Source organism: Anolis carolinensis, chromosome 5 (genome assembly GCF_035594765.1).
Source record: "Anolis carolinensis isolate JA03-04 chromosome 5, rAnoCar3.1.pri, whole genome shotgun sequence".
NCBI lineage: Eukaryota > Metazoa > Chordata > Lepidosauria > Squamata > Dactyloidae > Anolis > Anolis carolinensis.
The window spans coordinates 111,588,438-111,601,786 of record NC_085845.1 but is presented as its reverse complement, the minus strand read 5'-3'; the positions used below and the strand labels follow the sequence as shown (position 1 = coordinate 111,601,786).

General features: G+C 38.8%; 1 protein-coding gene across 1 annotated transcript in view; it reads left to right on the top strand.

Moving 5' to 3' along the window:
• ppargc1a (PPARG coactivator 1 alpha) overlaps window positions 1–13,349 on the top strand; it is a 752,174-nt gene that overhangs the window by 295,447 nt on the left and 443,378 nt on the right. Inside the window, exon 2 of the mRNA XM_062982166.1 lies at window positions 10,686–10,745. Coding sequence (XP_062838236.1) covers window positions 10,686–10,745 — 60 coding nt within the window. The remainder of the gene's footprint in view (window positions 1–10,685; window positions 10,746–13,349) is intronic.

Below are 13,349 nucleotides of genomic sequence, written 5' to 3'. Positions count from 1 at the left end.
ACACTACCACTTGCAACTCGTAGTCAACTGTGAAGGATCTAGGTTGGCTAGCCTCCATTTCAATAGTAAGAGAATAGTCCTCACTCTTAGCTGAACAAGATAATATGCATCACATATACCATATTTCATTGTATAATAGTCGCCACTGCATAATAGTCACCCTCAGACAGTTTAAAATAACACGAAGTTCTCGCTTCTCCTTTCCCACCCAAAAGATGGTTTAAACAAATGGGGAGCGCTCTCTCCCTTCTCTTCAACTTGGGATAAGACTGGTGTTTTTTTTGTTTCTCTTTTTGTACAGAAATCATCACACAGCACTTCAATTTTATTTCATCGTGTAATTGTCACTCCCTTTTTTAACAAAAAGAGGATTAAAAAGGGCAATTATTATGCAATAAACTTATACATCAAAATTCATAATTTTGGTCCCAAAACCTGCATTAATTTATACATGTGATTGACGTATACACAAGTATAAGGAAGATACGTTGTTTGGTTCCCATTGAAGAAGCAGCAGTGACATCTATAAAAATGCTAGTTTTGTAACTGTTTGCTCCATTGTATAAATAAAACACAATTTCAGGTTAGATTTGCATGAATTTTTATAAGTAACTAATGCTTAATATATAGCAGCCTATTCATTATATATAAAAAACAAAAAAAGAAGAAATCAATCTTTATTACCACCTGCATTCTGCAAGCACAGCATTTTTTTCAGTATGTGTCATCATCTGTTTATTATGGATGGCATGAATAGAGTAACCTGAATCCCAAGGAGAAACTCCTGTTTTTCTCCAGGCATATAATACTAGTGACTGTTTGCCTGAATTATAGAATACTTCCTTACAATGCATTCCTGCCCCTTGTATAAATTATGTTTCTAACTCTGTCTTGATCTGACAGTGAAACTTCTGAGATACTTTGTTTATTCAGCCACAATTCTTAAAATTGAGGTAGGTGTAGTATGTACAGTTTTCCCTCACTACTTCGCAGTTCGCTTTTCGCAGATTCGCTGTTTTGCGGTTTTTCAATAAACTTAAAAGAATATTATAAATCATAAAAATTTACAATTTACAGCCTAAGGAAAGGAGGAGGGAGAAGCTGAAAGGAGAGAAAAAGAGTCCAAGCAGCAACAGGAGGAGAAGGAGACGATTTATCAACACACGATTGGTTGATAAACACTTAAAATGGTGTATAACTACTAAAATAATGTATAAATATTAAAATAAATATAGTGTTTCTACTTCACAGATTTTCACGTATTGTAGGTGGTCCTGGAACATAACCCCCGCGATAAGTGAGGGAATACTCCGCAGGGAGCTGGACAGGGGGAGTGTGACCCTGCTGGTTCTCTTGGACATCTCAGCGGCTTTCGATACCATCGACCATGGTATCCTTCTGGGACGGGCCTTGGGGGCATGGCTCTGTCGTGGCTTCAGTCCTTCCTGGAGGGCCGTTCCCAGTTGGTGAAGCTGGGGGACACCTGCTCGGACCCCTGGCCTTTGACCTGTGGGGTCCCGCAAGGTTCCATTCTGTCCCCCATGCTTTTTAACATCTACATGAAACCGCTGGGAGAGGTCATCCGGAGTTTTGGAGTTCGGTGCCATCTCTACGCAGATGACACTCAACTCTACTACTCCTTTCCACCGAACTCCAAGGAAGCCCCCCAGATACTGAACCAGTGCTTGGCAGCTGTGATGGGCTGGATGAGAGCGAATAGGCTGAAGCTTAATCCCAACAAGACAGAGGTCCTCCAGGTCAGTCGTATGTCCGATCGGGGTATTGGGTGGCTACCTGTGCTTGACGGGGTCGCACTCCCCCTGAAGGCGCAGGTCCGCAGTTTGGGGGTCCTCCTGGACTCAGCACTGACGCTTGATGCTCAGGTGTCGGCGGTGGCCGGGAGGGCCTTTGCACAATTAAAACTTGTGCGCCAACTGCGACCTTACCTCGTGAAGTCTGATCTGGCCACGGTGGTCCATGCCTTAGTTACCTCTAGACTGGACTATTGCAATGCACTCTATGTGGGGCTGCCCTTGAAGACGGCCCGGAAACTCCAACTAGTTCAACGTTCGGCAGCCTTGCTTCTAACTGGAGCAAATTATAGGGAGCGGTCAACCCTCCTGCTTAAGGAGCTCCACTGGCTGCCGTTCACCTTCCGGACCCAATTCAAGGTGCAAGTGATCACCTACAAAGCCCTGAACGGTTTGGGACCCTCCTACCTTAGTGATCGCCTCTCCCCCTACGAACCTGCACGATCTCTTCGTTCGTCGGGGGAGGCCCTCCTCTCGCTCCCACCTCCGTCACAAGCACGGTTGGTGGGGACGAGAGAGAGGGCCTTCTCCGTGGTGGCCCCCCGGCTCTGGAACTCGCTCCCCAGGGAAATCAGGCAAGCCCCCACCCTGGTAGCATTCAGAAAGAGCTTGAAAACCTGGCTCTTTACTCAAGCCTTTAGATAAAGATTGCTAATCCAGAAGCAATCTGTATCTGTGACCATTCTTGTACCGGTTTGCACCTTTTACCTTTGTCAACTCGATATAAACACAGGGTCTATTCTCATCCCAATTTGCACTTCCAGAATTTGCAGCACTTTATCAGTCACCTTGTGTTTACAATATTTATATGGTGCACCTTACCCAGTCTACTTTTACAATCTCTCAGTTTTAATCCATGTTTTTATTAGTTCTTGTTTTTTATTGGCTAATGTTTTATTTTATTTTATTTTATTTTATTTTTTTATTGTGCAAGTTGTTGTCTATTGCTGTGTTTTATACTGCTACTGTTTTTATTCGGGCTTGGCCCCATGTAAGCCGCCCTGAGTCCCCTCCTGGGGAGATAGAGGCGGGGTATAAAAATAAAGTTATTATTATATAAAGTTATAATACTGTATATATAGAGTACAGTAGGACTTTCCTGCACCATGGTAGTAGTGTGTTTAGGCATCACGGTCTTCTTCCCTGTGAAAAAAGGAAGAACGCTGTATTGCTGTTCTTGCTATCATATGCTTTCCCCTAATAGTGCTGTCTAAAGATGACCATAGATTAGAATCATAGAATTGGAAAAGAGCCATCCAGTCCAACCCTCTGCCATGCACGAACACTAAATTAAAGCATTCCTCACAGAAGATGGCATATAAATAAAATAAATCCAGCAAAAGTAATCCTCACCATGCCACATCTGTTGTCTGCTTATTTGAAGAGGGACAGGAGATGGGTAGTACTTTATTATTTTTCTATGTCATATTTCTTCAGAATGGGAAGCTGCTTCCAAAAATTATAAGTTAAAAACATTTGCCATTCAATTTCAAAACAATTAAAAACCTATCACAATGCTTTTTAAAATCAAATAAAAATACAACCATGTGTGTGTGTGTGTGTGTGTGTGTGTGTGTGTGTATAATATGTCCAATAAAAAGCGATCAAATGTACTGTAAGCTTCATGATAATTAATTGAAGTAGCAGTGGTTTTCATGAAGTTAATAACTATAAGTGAATCCCTGGATTCAAGGGACAAAAGATAATGTACTTTTCAAAAATCTATGGAAATGTATCCTGGCAATATGAGATCACTTACCAGTTTCCGTTGATATCTATCTTTCTGTGATGGAATTGTATACTTCTGTCATGAGACTCTGCTGATGGCAGCAGTACAGCTGGTAGGATCTCCCATGTCTGACAGATTTTTGCTGAGGAGCCAGACTAAATGTGCCAAACAGCTTCTGAGAGGTGACACTGGCATAGGATCTCACAGCGACAATTGTAGTGTCACCATGTTGTATAGACAGAGACACTGGTAAACCATTTTAATGCCTTTCACCATGTAAATTATCTGAAAAGACAGTTCAGCTCAAACTGACTTGCTCAGAATGGAAAGGAAGGTCTAAAGCTGTACAACACACGCTATAGGAATATGAGAAACATGAATCACACGATGCTTAGACATTGTAAAATAGGAAATCAAATGTATACATGTTGTAATGCTTGGGGTGAGTGAGCTAAAGTGGACAAGATTAAGTAATTTTCAGTCAGATAATTATGCAGTGTTCTTAGTAAACAAAAAAAAATGAGAAATGAGGTAACATTAATAGGAAGGAGAAACATAGCAAAGGGGGATATATTATAAAGTTTTACCAAATAATATCTGACTTTAGGGAAAACCCATAGATAAAATTATAAATCAGGTTTATGCTTCACCTACAGAGGTAGAAAAGGAAAAACATGAATAATGTTATTCTGAAGTCCAGGAGGAAATTGACTATACACCAAAACAGGACTTCTTGCTAATTATAGGTAATTAAGAAAAGGAAGTTAGAAAATGGCCAACTGAATTTTATGAGGCCAACAGTTTCAAATCTGTTACTCAGCCAACTTAAGAGATGATGGTTTACATGGACATCTTCTGAAGGTCACTATAAAAATCAAATACAGAATTGGAATCTGAAGATGGAGAAACTCGTTTCCCTGCAAAACTAAGAAACAGATTGTGGCACAGACCATGAACTCCTAATATCAAGACATAGAGTAAAGTTAAAAGACAACACTCCATTGAACAAAATGTAATATGAAGAAGTTCCCTGTGGAAGTTTTATGTGGGGGGGGGGGCGTAATAGCTCATGGCCCATAAGTGGCTCTGGATCTCAAGCTCCAGGCTTCCCGCGTTTTTAATTTTTTTTCCAGACTGATTTTTAGTATGTTTTTTTTTACCCCAGAGTGCCCCAAATCTCTCCAAAAAGTGCAGAAATGCAACAGTTTGCTTCTGCCCAGCCCCTAAATCAGTGATTCCCAAAGTGGGCACTACCACCCCCTGGTGGGCGCTGCAGAGACCCAGGGGGGCGGTGATGGCACCTATTAGGACACTGTAATATGAGATCTACTGTTTCTGAATACCTTACCTTTCTAATGCACTCCTTTCTTCTGCTTTGTTTCTCTTTCTCTACTGTGATATCTCTGTGGATCCATCCATGTGTCTTGGAAAGTGTGCTGGATGAGTAGTTTTTATAGACAATGTTTCAGGTTATTAATTGAAAACATCTCAAACGTTATTGAAAAATGTATTCAATAAACATATTGATCTTGCAGAAGTTGCGTTTATGAATAAATGTGCATTGTAACTGACAAAAACTAATCAAGTGAGTCAATTTAGTGTTTTGCCAGCTGGTTTGCATTTATACTAAGGGTACTGATATTTATAGTGTACTGCTTGGAGGTAAAAATCTAATGGGATAGATCTGAGTAAGTGAAATTAGAAAAGGAGGAAACAATTTCCAGCATAACCCCACCATCCGGTAGCATGCAACAGTGATAAACAAGTAAATCTGTTCTTTTTCTTTTTAGTTCATTTTTTTTAAAAAATGGGAATTAAGCTATAATATATACTTTTTCTATACAGTACAGTAGAGTCTCACTTATCCAACATAAACGGGCCAGCAGAATGTTGGATAAGCGAATATGTTGGATAATAAGGAGGCATTAAGGAAAAGCCTAATAAACATCAAATTAGGTTATGATTTTACAAATTAAGCACCAAAACATCATGTTATACAACAAATTTGACAGAAAAAGTAGTTCAATACACAGTAATGCTATGTAGTAATTGCTGTATTTACGAATTTAGCACCAAAATATCACGATGTATTGAAAACATTGACTACAAAAATGCGTTGGATAATCCTGAACGTTGGATAAGCGAGTGTTGGATAAGTGAGACTCTACTGTATCTGGATTCTGCTAGTCTATGTCAGTCCAATTTCCCTCCATATGCCATACAACCAACCCAAGCAACTTTGTGAACTCCACTTGGCTTCTATAAATTAATGTGGATGTTTGTTCAGATTTTATGTCATTATATAATTTTTGTCTGACAATGTTGGTTTAATTTATTGATGTTAGGTTTAATTCACTAATGTTAGGTTTAATTTGATGTTAGGTTTAATTGCTATTTTCATATGTGGGGTTTTCTGGGATTTTATATCAGTATTTGTCGGTTTTTGTAAGGCATTGAATGTTTCTCTCATTTCCTTCTCTGAGTAGAATGTTGAAAGGTAAGAGATTAGGTCACCCTGTGAGAAACTGAAAGTGGCACCAACCTCTTCTACTCTCTTTGTCCCCTGTGGCACCACTTTTGGCCCTTTTAAATGCCTCTGAGACTGTGCTAGCACTTTCACCTCTCAGGACCTACCCACTGGTCATATCAAAATCCATAATTTTGGCTCCCAGTCCTATTCTCAAATTATTCATGAGGTCAATTTATCTATAAGTACTCTATAAAGATATATGGCTTGGTTCGCTAGCTCACCTGTAAAATTGTAGTACTGGTGAAATGTATTTATTTTTACTCATTTAATCTTATGTTTCATTATTAAAAGAAGACTCTTCCATGCATTTAAAAAGTATATTTTATATATAGCTCTTGATTCAAAATAACACTATTGCACAATGTTAGTTAATTCCTCACTGTTCAATTTTTCAAACCAACTTTTTTTTTGCTTTCCTATCTCTGATTCATGAGAAATCACAATAATTTCACACTTTCCTCCATATCCTACTAGGTGAAAGATTTTTTTTGGTGAGAGCATAAGACAGCAGTAGCACCATCTACCACACACTTTGTCATTATTGTTATTTCAGTAATTGCTGTTATCCTTGGTTTCTTAACTTGTAAAGAAATGACAGGAAAGTAGTTTGCTGTTCTTTCAGTCTAATCTTGCAACTTTGCCATGCCTAGGAGGATATACTTGCAGAAAGAGAATCAGTGCAATGTATTGATATCGATCTCCACATAGGCATGACTCTCTGTGGGTGACTTCAGGACAGTCACAGCCTTTTGAGTTAACTTGCCTCATAGGATTGCTGTAAAGATAAATTAGGATGAATTTATACACTGTATTTCAAGGTAATTGAAGGAAAGCTGGGATAAAAGTATAATACACTGGAATCTCTAGCCTAACATTGAAAAAGGTAAAGGTGAAGGTTTTCCCTTGACATTGAGTCTAGTTGTGTCCAACTCTGAGGGTTGGTGCTTATCTCAATTTCTAAGCTGAAGAGCCAGCATTGTCCATAGACACCTCAAAGGTCATGTGGCCAGCATAACTGCATGGAGCACTGTTACCTTCTCGCCGAAGCGGTATCTATTGATCTACTCACATTTGCATGTTTTTGAAGTACTAGGTTGGCAGAAGTGGGGCAAACAGCGGGAGCTCACCCTGTTTCCCGGATTCGAACTGTTGACCCGGTCAGCAAGTTCAGCAGCTCAGCAGTTTAATCCACAGCGCCACAGGGGCTCCTCTAACATTAAGAAATTCTAGCAAAAACCAAAGACTTAAAACCTATGTTGTATCCTTCCTCAAATTGCAGTTTATTATAAAATTCGCAGTAAGCGATAATTACTGATACTATTCATAGTCTTATAATACAATACTAAACAAATATTTTAGGAAGAATACAATTATAAATTTGATTGGGTCCGATCCAGTTATACTTAATCATATTGAAATTGCTTGTGAATAATTTAAATCCCATTTGTTTTAATCGACATATTCTAAGAGTAAATCAGGATGAAGACCATTAAAATAAATGGGATTGACTCCATAATAGGCATTACAATACAGTAAACTAGGACTGCTTCCCTAAGTGCACTACCTGAAATCCTGCTGGGTCACTGCACTAACCTAACAAATATATGCCACATGGTTATATTTAAAAAGATGATGATGATGATGATAATAATGATGATGATGATGATAATAAAGCTTTGTTTATATACCACTCCCTCTCCCCAAGGGAACTCGGAGCGGCTTACAAAAGTAACACAATATAATTAAAAATAGGCACATAACAATAGGGGAGAATTAAATCAACAAAGTAAAAACAAATCAAACTTTGGACTTAGCAGTGTGGAAAGTTGCCATTTTTGACCCCTGGGCCTACAGGAGGTCCTCCAAATATGATGGAAATGCCATTGTGGTTGTTTTGTCATAAATGTTTGTGACTAGAAGTCACACTTTGCCCATCACCAGCTTTGGGGAGAGGTTGTGATGTAAAATATGTTTTCCCAAACCACATATGGTATCAAAACATTGTATTTAATATAATTTAACATTTATATTTAATATTGAAAAAGTGAATATTTATTCCTGTGGAGGAAAAATAGATACAAAAATGTTTTTTTAGGATCACTGAATTTGTTTGTTTTTATGTTGTTACAGAATTGTGTGCTTATCAAACATGTTCTCTTCTTGTATACCACTTACTGATACATCATCATCATCATCATCATCATCATTACAACATTTCTATCCCACTCTTCTCACCCCCGAGGGGGGACTCAGGGCGGCTTACTACCAAGTATAAAACAGAGTATATAAAAACAAATACAATTCAACAATAATAATAATTAAAATTAATTAAATTAATACATCCATATAAATATGGATGCCATATGGTTATAATATGTATTTATTTGTTCAGTGATAAAAACATGTTATTCGTACACAGAGGTGAAGTTTTAAGTTTGTTTTTTTTTATCTTGTCAGAAGCAACTTGAGAACATACTGCAAGTCACTTCTGGTGTGAGAGAATTGGCCATCTACAGAGATGTTGCCCACTATTGCTATTGCCAGTTTAAAAGACCTCAAGGTCTTGAAGAGACATTATGAGTTGTGACAAATGGTACTGGACTCAACAGCCCTGTGGTCTGTTTGAGGTATGCATGAAGCAATACGATATCTTATTTGTGAATAAGTTTCTAAAAATATGCAGTAATTTTCTATACAGTTAAAGCACTTTTACGAGTTCTAACAATTTCCTGACTCTACCAAGTAGTTAGACTGAAAAAAATGCATCTAATTCCAGGATGTTTGTAGAAGTATGAAAGGAACTGCATAAGCTGAAAAGGCAAAGTTAGAGATGAGAATTTCTGTCAAAATAGCAGTTTTGTGTCTCTGAATTTCTTGTTGCAAAACAAAGCACACTTTGCATTGAAAATTCACACATTTGCAAGGCTTAAGTTACGGTTCAGAGAAATTAAATTTGCACAAAAACATGAACATGTTTTTAAAATATGGATGACTAAAAATGTATGCAACTGCAAAATATGCAAAAGTTCACTGAGTGGGAAAATGTATACACTATACAAATGGATAGACATTATACAAGAAAAGAGAGAATTCAATGTGCTGTATAGGTTTGAATGTTAGTCTAGGACTCTGAGACCAGGGTTCAGATCCCTGCTTAACCATGAAAACTCACTGGACGGGTGTCTATGGGGAAGTTCCACTCTCTCAGATTCAGAGAAAGCTTTGATGAACCAACATTGTCAAGAAAATCCCATTATAAATCCCCCTTAGGGTTACTATTAATCAGAAATGATTTGAAGGCATATTACAGCAAGAAGCAACACAAGTTTGAGATGGGATATGTGGTAGGATTTAGACTTTTTTTCGTGTCAGGAGCAACTGGAGTTGCTTCTGGAGTAAGAGAATTGGCCATCTGCAAGGACGTTGCCCAGGGGATGCCCGGATGTTTTGATGTTTTACCATCCTTGTGGGAGGCTTCTCTCATGTCCCCACATGGAGCTGGAGCTGATAGAGGGAGCTCATCCGCGCTCTCCCCGGGTGGGATTCGAACCTGGCAGCCTTCAGGTCAGCAACCCAACCTTCAAGTCACAAGGCTTTTATCCCCTAGGCCACTGGAGGCTCCTAGGATTTAGACTAATGACACAGGATTTAGACTAATGACACAGAAATGAAGCTGAATGAAGTTTAAACATTCTTTAAAAAGGTTTAGGGCAGCTTTATAGTGAAAATATGTTTTTTCTAGCTTAGTTTTACTTGTGCAGTCATTAATCATCAATTTTTCTTCTTTTGCTAACTATAGGATTGGTCTGTATAATTAATTCTGATTTAAATTCGCTCAGGATTTGTGTATGCCTTAATTCATTTTAGTTTTTTGACTGTGGAACTCTCTTTCATTTGAGTCCATGAGGTCTGGTCTCATGAAACTATCTTGGACTGACACCAGTCGATGCCATTTAGAACAGATTGTGTACTCAAACTCAGAATGAAAGCTTTGGTTGTCTAAAGTCTTAAGTGGATGAATGTATTTCTTGTCTCTAAGGACTTTATCACACAATAAATTTTCAGTGTCCTAAGACGCTTTCACCCCAGTTGAGCCATGGAGCCTCACGCTGCCCCTCAGATTTTGCAGGCTCATTTCCGGTGAGATTCCTGGGTTCAACTGGGGCGAAGGTGCCCTATGACAATGTGTTCCATTAGAAACAATGAGGCTGGCATGGGGACACTTCCCCATGTGTGATGAGGAAGTGTTGCTGTCAGTGAGGCGGGATGCAGTGTACCAGGATTGCCCCGCTTCCGATTCACCATGGAGGCTGGGGAATAGGCACGGAGGACCTCACAATGCGATGAGGTCCTAAATAGGTTCCTTTTAATTGGAGAGAGATACAATTTTGGACTTTCTGTACATATGTAAAATGATTTGCCACTGAACTTTTAGCAGAACTTGGAAACATGACTTTTCTGGGCTCCCCATGCAACATGTCTCTCTGAAAACCTGGCTAGAAAAAAAATACGGTTCCAAGCTCTATTTATGGACTTATGTTGATTGCAGGAGTTCATTTTCCAATCTTTTCTCACCTGAATCTTAACAGTATACTTTTTTCTTCTTTCTCCCCAGGCTCTTTCCAGTGCTGAGCTGCCCACAAAGGAATGTAGCATTCTTTTCAACAATGCACAGGTAAATGTAAGAACTTCAAGTTTCTTTAATTGTCAATTTATAGACATGATTCAGCAAGAGCTGTAATTATGTGATACAAATATCAGCATTCTGATGGTTAAGTGTATTTCGTAAATAGGGAAACGGACATCTTTCAGTGGCTTGAGAAGTTTCCTCACATTTCTGAAAGAATATAGATTCAGACCCTGATATCCCTCCTGTGCATCACTCGTCTTTATACTCTCTGTTGGATTACCCTTGCAATTTGCTTGACTTTCTCTTCTTCCCTCTTCCCCCACTTTCTTCAGTTATGCACTTCTGTGGGGAATTCTTGTGTGTTCAGAATGCCAGATGTTTTCAAGTGTGTCAGCTTTACTTTTGATGATATTGAAAAAGAAAACTAAATTTAGTTGCTGCTTTTGGAGAACAGAAATTGTGGTATAAATTGTAGGGTTACGATTTCAGGGCTGTTTCAACTTGACATAGTTTTGGTAGACACGTGTGGTATCTTAATGCACTGACACATTCTAAAGCACTAGTGTTGAAAAAAAAGACTACAGGTACAATTATGAAGGAGCTGTGTTTGACTATGGTTTCTGTAGAGTAGTCTTGGGCAGTTTCAGCTTCAAACCTTCTCCAGGGCAAAGCTTTCTCTGTGTTTAAATGTACATGTGTGAGGAAAGGAAGATAGAAAGATATAATGGATGTATGCAAGTATATGAGTCTGCGTGTGGACGTGTGTCTCTGTGAATAGATGAGGTGAGTATCATGGTGGTGTAAGCTTGTTGGGTGCCATGAGTAGGATATTTTGAGTCAACTGGTGGCAAATGGTGTTCTATCCAGTATAAAATGTAGTGTGGAAAATTCAGATATTTTGTGATGTAATATGTGAGATGGCTTTAGCAGTCTGTGGCTAATAAAATATTTTAGATTTCCCATGTCTGATTTGTCTAGACCAGAATGTAAAATACTCATTTTGTGAGTTCACCTTGTGTGCTGTGTATAAGATGGGGCTGTTGTATACATAACACAACAATAAATTCAATTTTGCCACCAGATTTACTCAGACATACAGGTTGAACATGCCTTCAAGGTAGATGCCCTTGATCATCACCCATTCACCACAACACTGGATGCACTGTTGGGTGAAAGCCCTGATGAAGTTTTGTACTTTCTGTCAAAAGTTCTGTTGGGTCAAAAATGTATTAATAGATTAAAATTTTGTACAAAAGCAATAGCTTGTAAGAGGGTTGAACGGGACTCCGTGAATGCTTTGGTGGATAATGCTGCTCTTGGTACTGCTTTCCTTCTCCTTTTTCTTTGTTGGGTCAAAAATATATGGTATTTAGCATCTGTGTTAGCATCTATTCTTTGTAGCCCTAAATAGCTTACTTTTCAAAACATTTCAGATAATAAAACCCATCTTTCTCTTAGGAGTTCTTCTATAAAAAATACTTCCCTCCTCTCCCTTTTGGGATGTGCAGCTGAGCAAAATCCATAGCCCTTGAGTCTGGTATGGTACTACTAGTGAGCAGGGCAGGAGTCCCCAGTGGAAAAGCTATGGCTGTGAGTAGTAAATGATGCATGAAATGCAAAATCCCTTCTCACCCATGGCACAGATAGCACAGAGCAAGGAAGAGAGACAATGTCTTGTGGTCTTTTCTGTTGGCTGTGAAAGAAAAGAATACTCCAGAACTGAAACGTATCCCTCCTGCTCAAACGCACATCCTTCTGTACCGCTGCCTGGAGTTTGGTACAAAACCTGGCTAGCTCGCAAACTCAGCTGTTGTCTATCTCACTTGACTTTTAAAAACAAAAGCGCAGCTATGTTTCATATCAGCCGGAGCACCTGCTTGTATCTGTCTATTTATCTTTTCTTTTAATTAAGAGATAATGTCAGAGGAAGGAAAATAAAACATGACAAGATGAAAATCTCCCACCAGACTGTGCAAAACAACAACAGCCACCCAACAGAGTGAAGCAGAAATGCTTTGCTTTGAAAGTGAAGGATGGAGAAAAATTACAGATAGTCTGTATTGTGCTATACTAATAAATTAGAAATATGAACAATGAAGGGAACAGCAGGAGATGTGATCGGACAGCCTAAAACCCAAGGTATCCACTGAGACCAGTATAACAGATTCTAATGTCTGCTATTTTTAAACAGCCTCATTCAGTTTTACTCAGCTATACTTCTGTTGATTGACTCACGGAAAAAAAAAGAGAGAGAGAGACTACTGTTATGTCTGAATATCTTAAGTGCTATATATCCCTACAGTCCACACATATCTTGAAATGATACACAAATTTGAAGCATGTAGGGTTGGCATGTGTTAAAAATCATGAGTCAGTGTGTCTGAAATCACAGCATACTTTCTCTCTCTCCAAGGAATGCTAACACTCTTTTTGTTGCATAAGTTTTGAGGTCAGGCTTTGGTCGGGTTTGCTGAGTCCACATTGGATAACAATGTAGATTGAAAACTGAAAATAAGGCATTCGTGTTTGTCTATAAGTCTGAGAATGGGATGATTATGTAAGGTGTTGTCGGTGTGTGTGAGTATCAGAAAATAAGGATCTTCTGTAAAGCAGAAAGCTATAACCCTTGGATTATTATTTCTTCTAAGA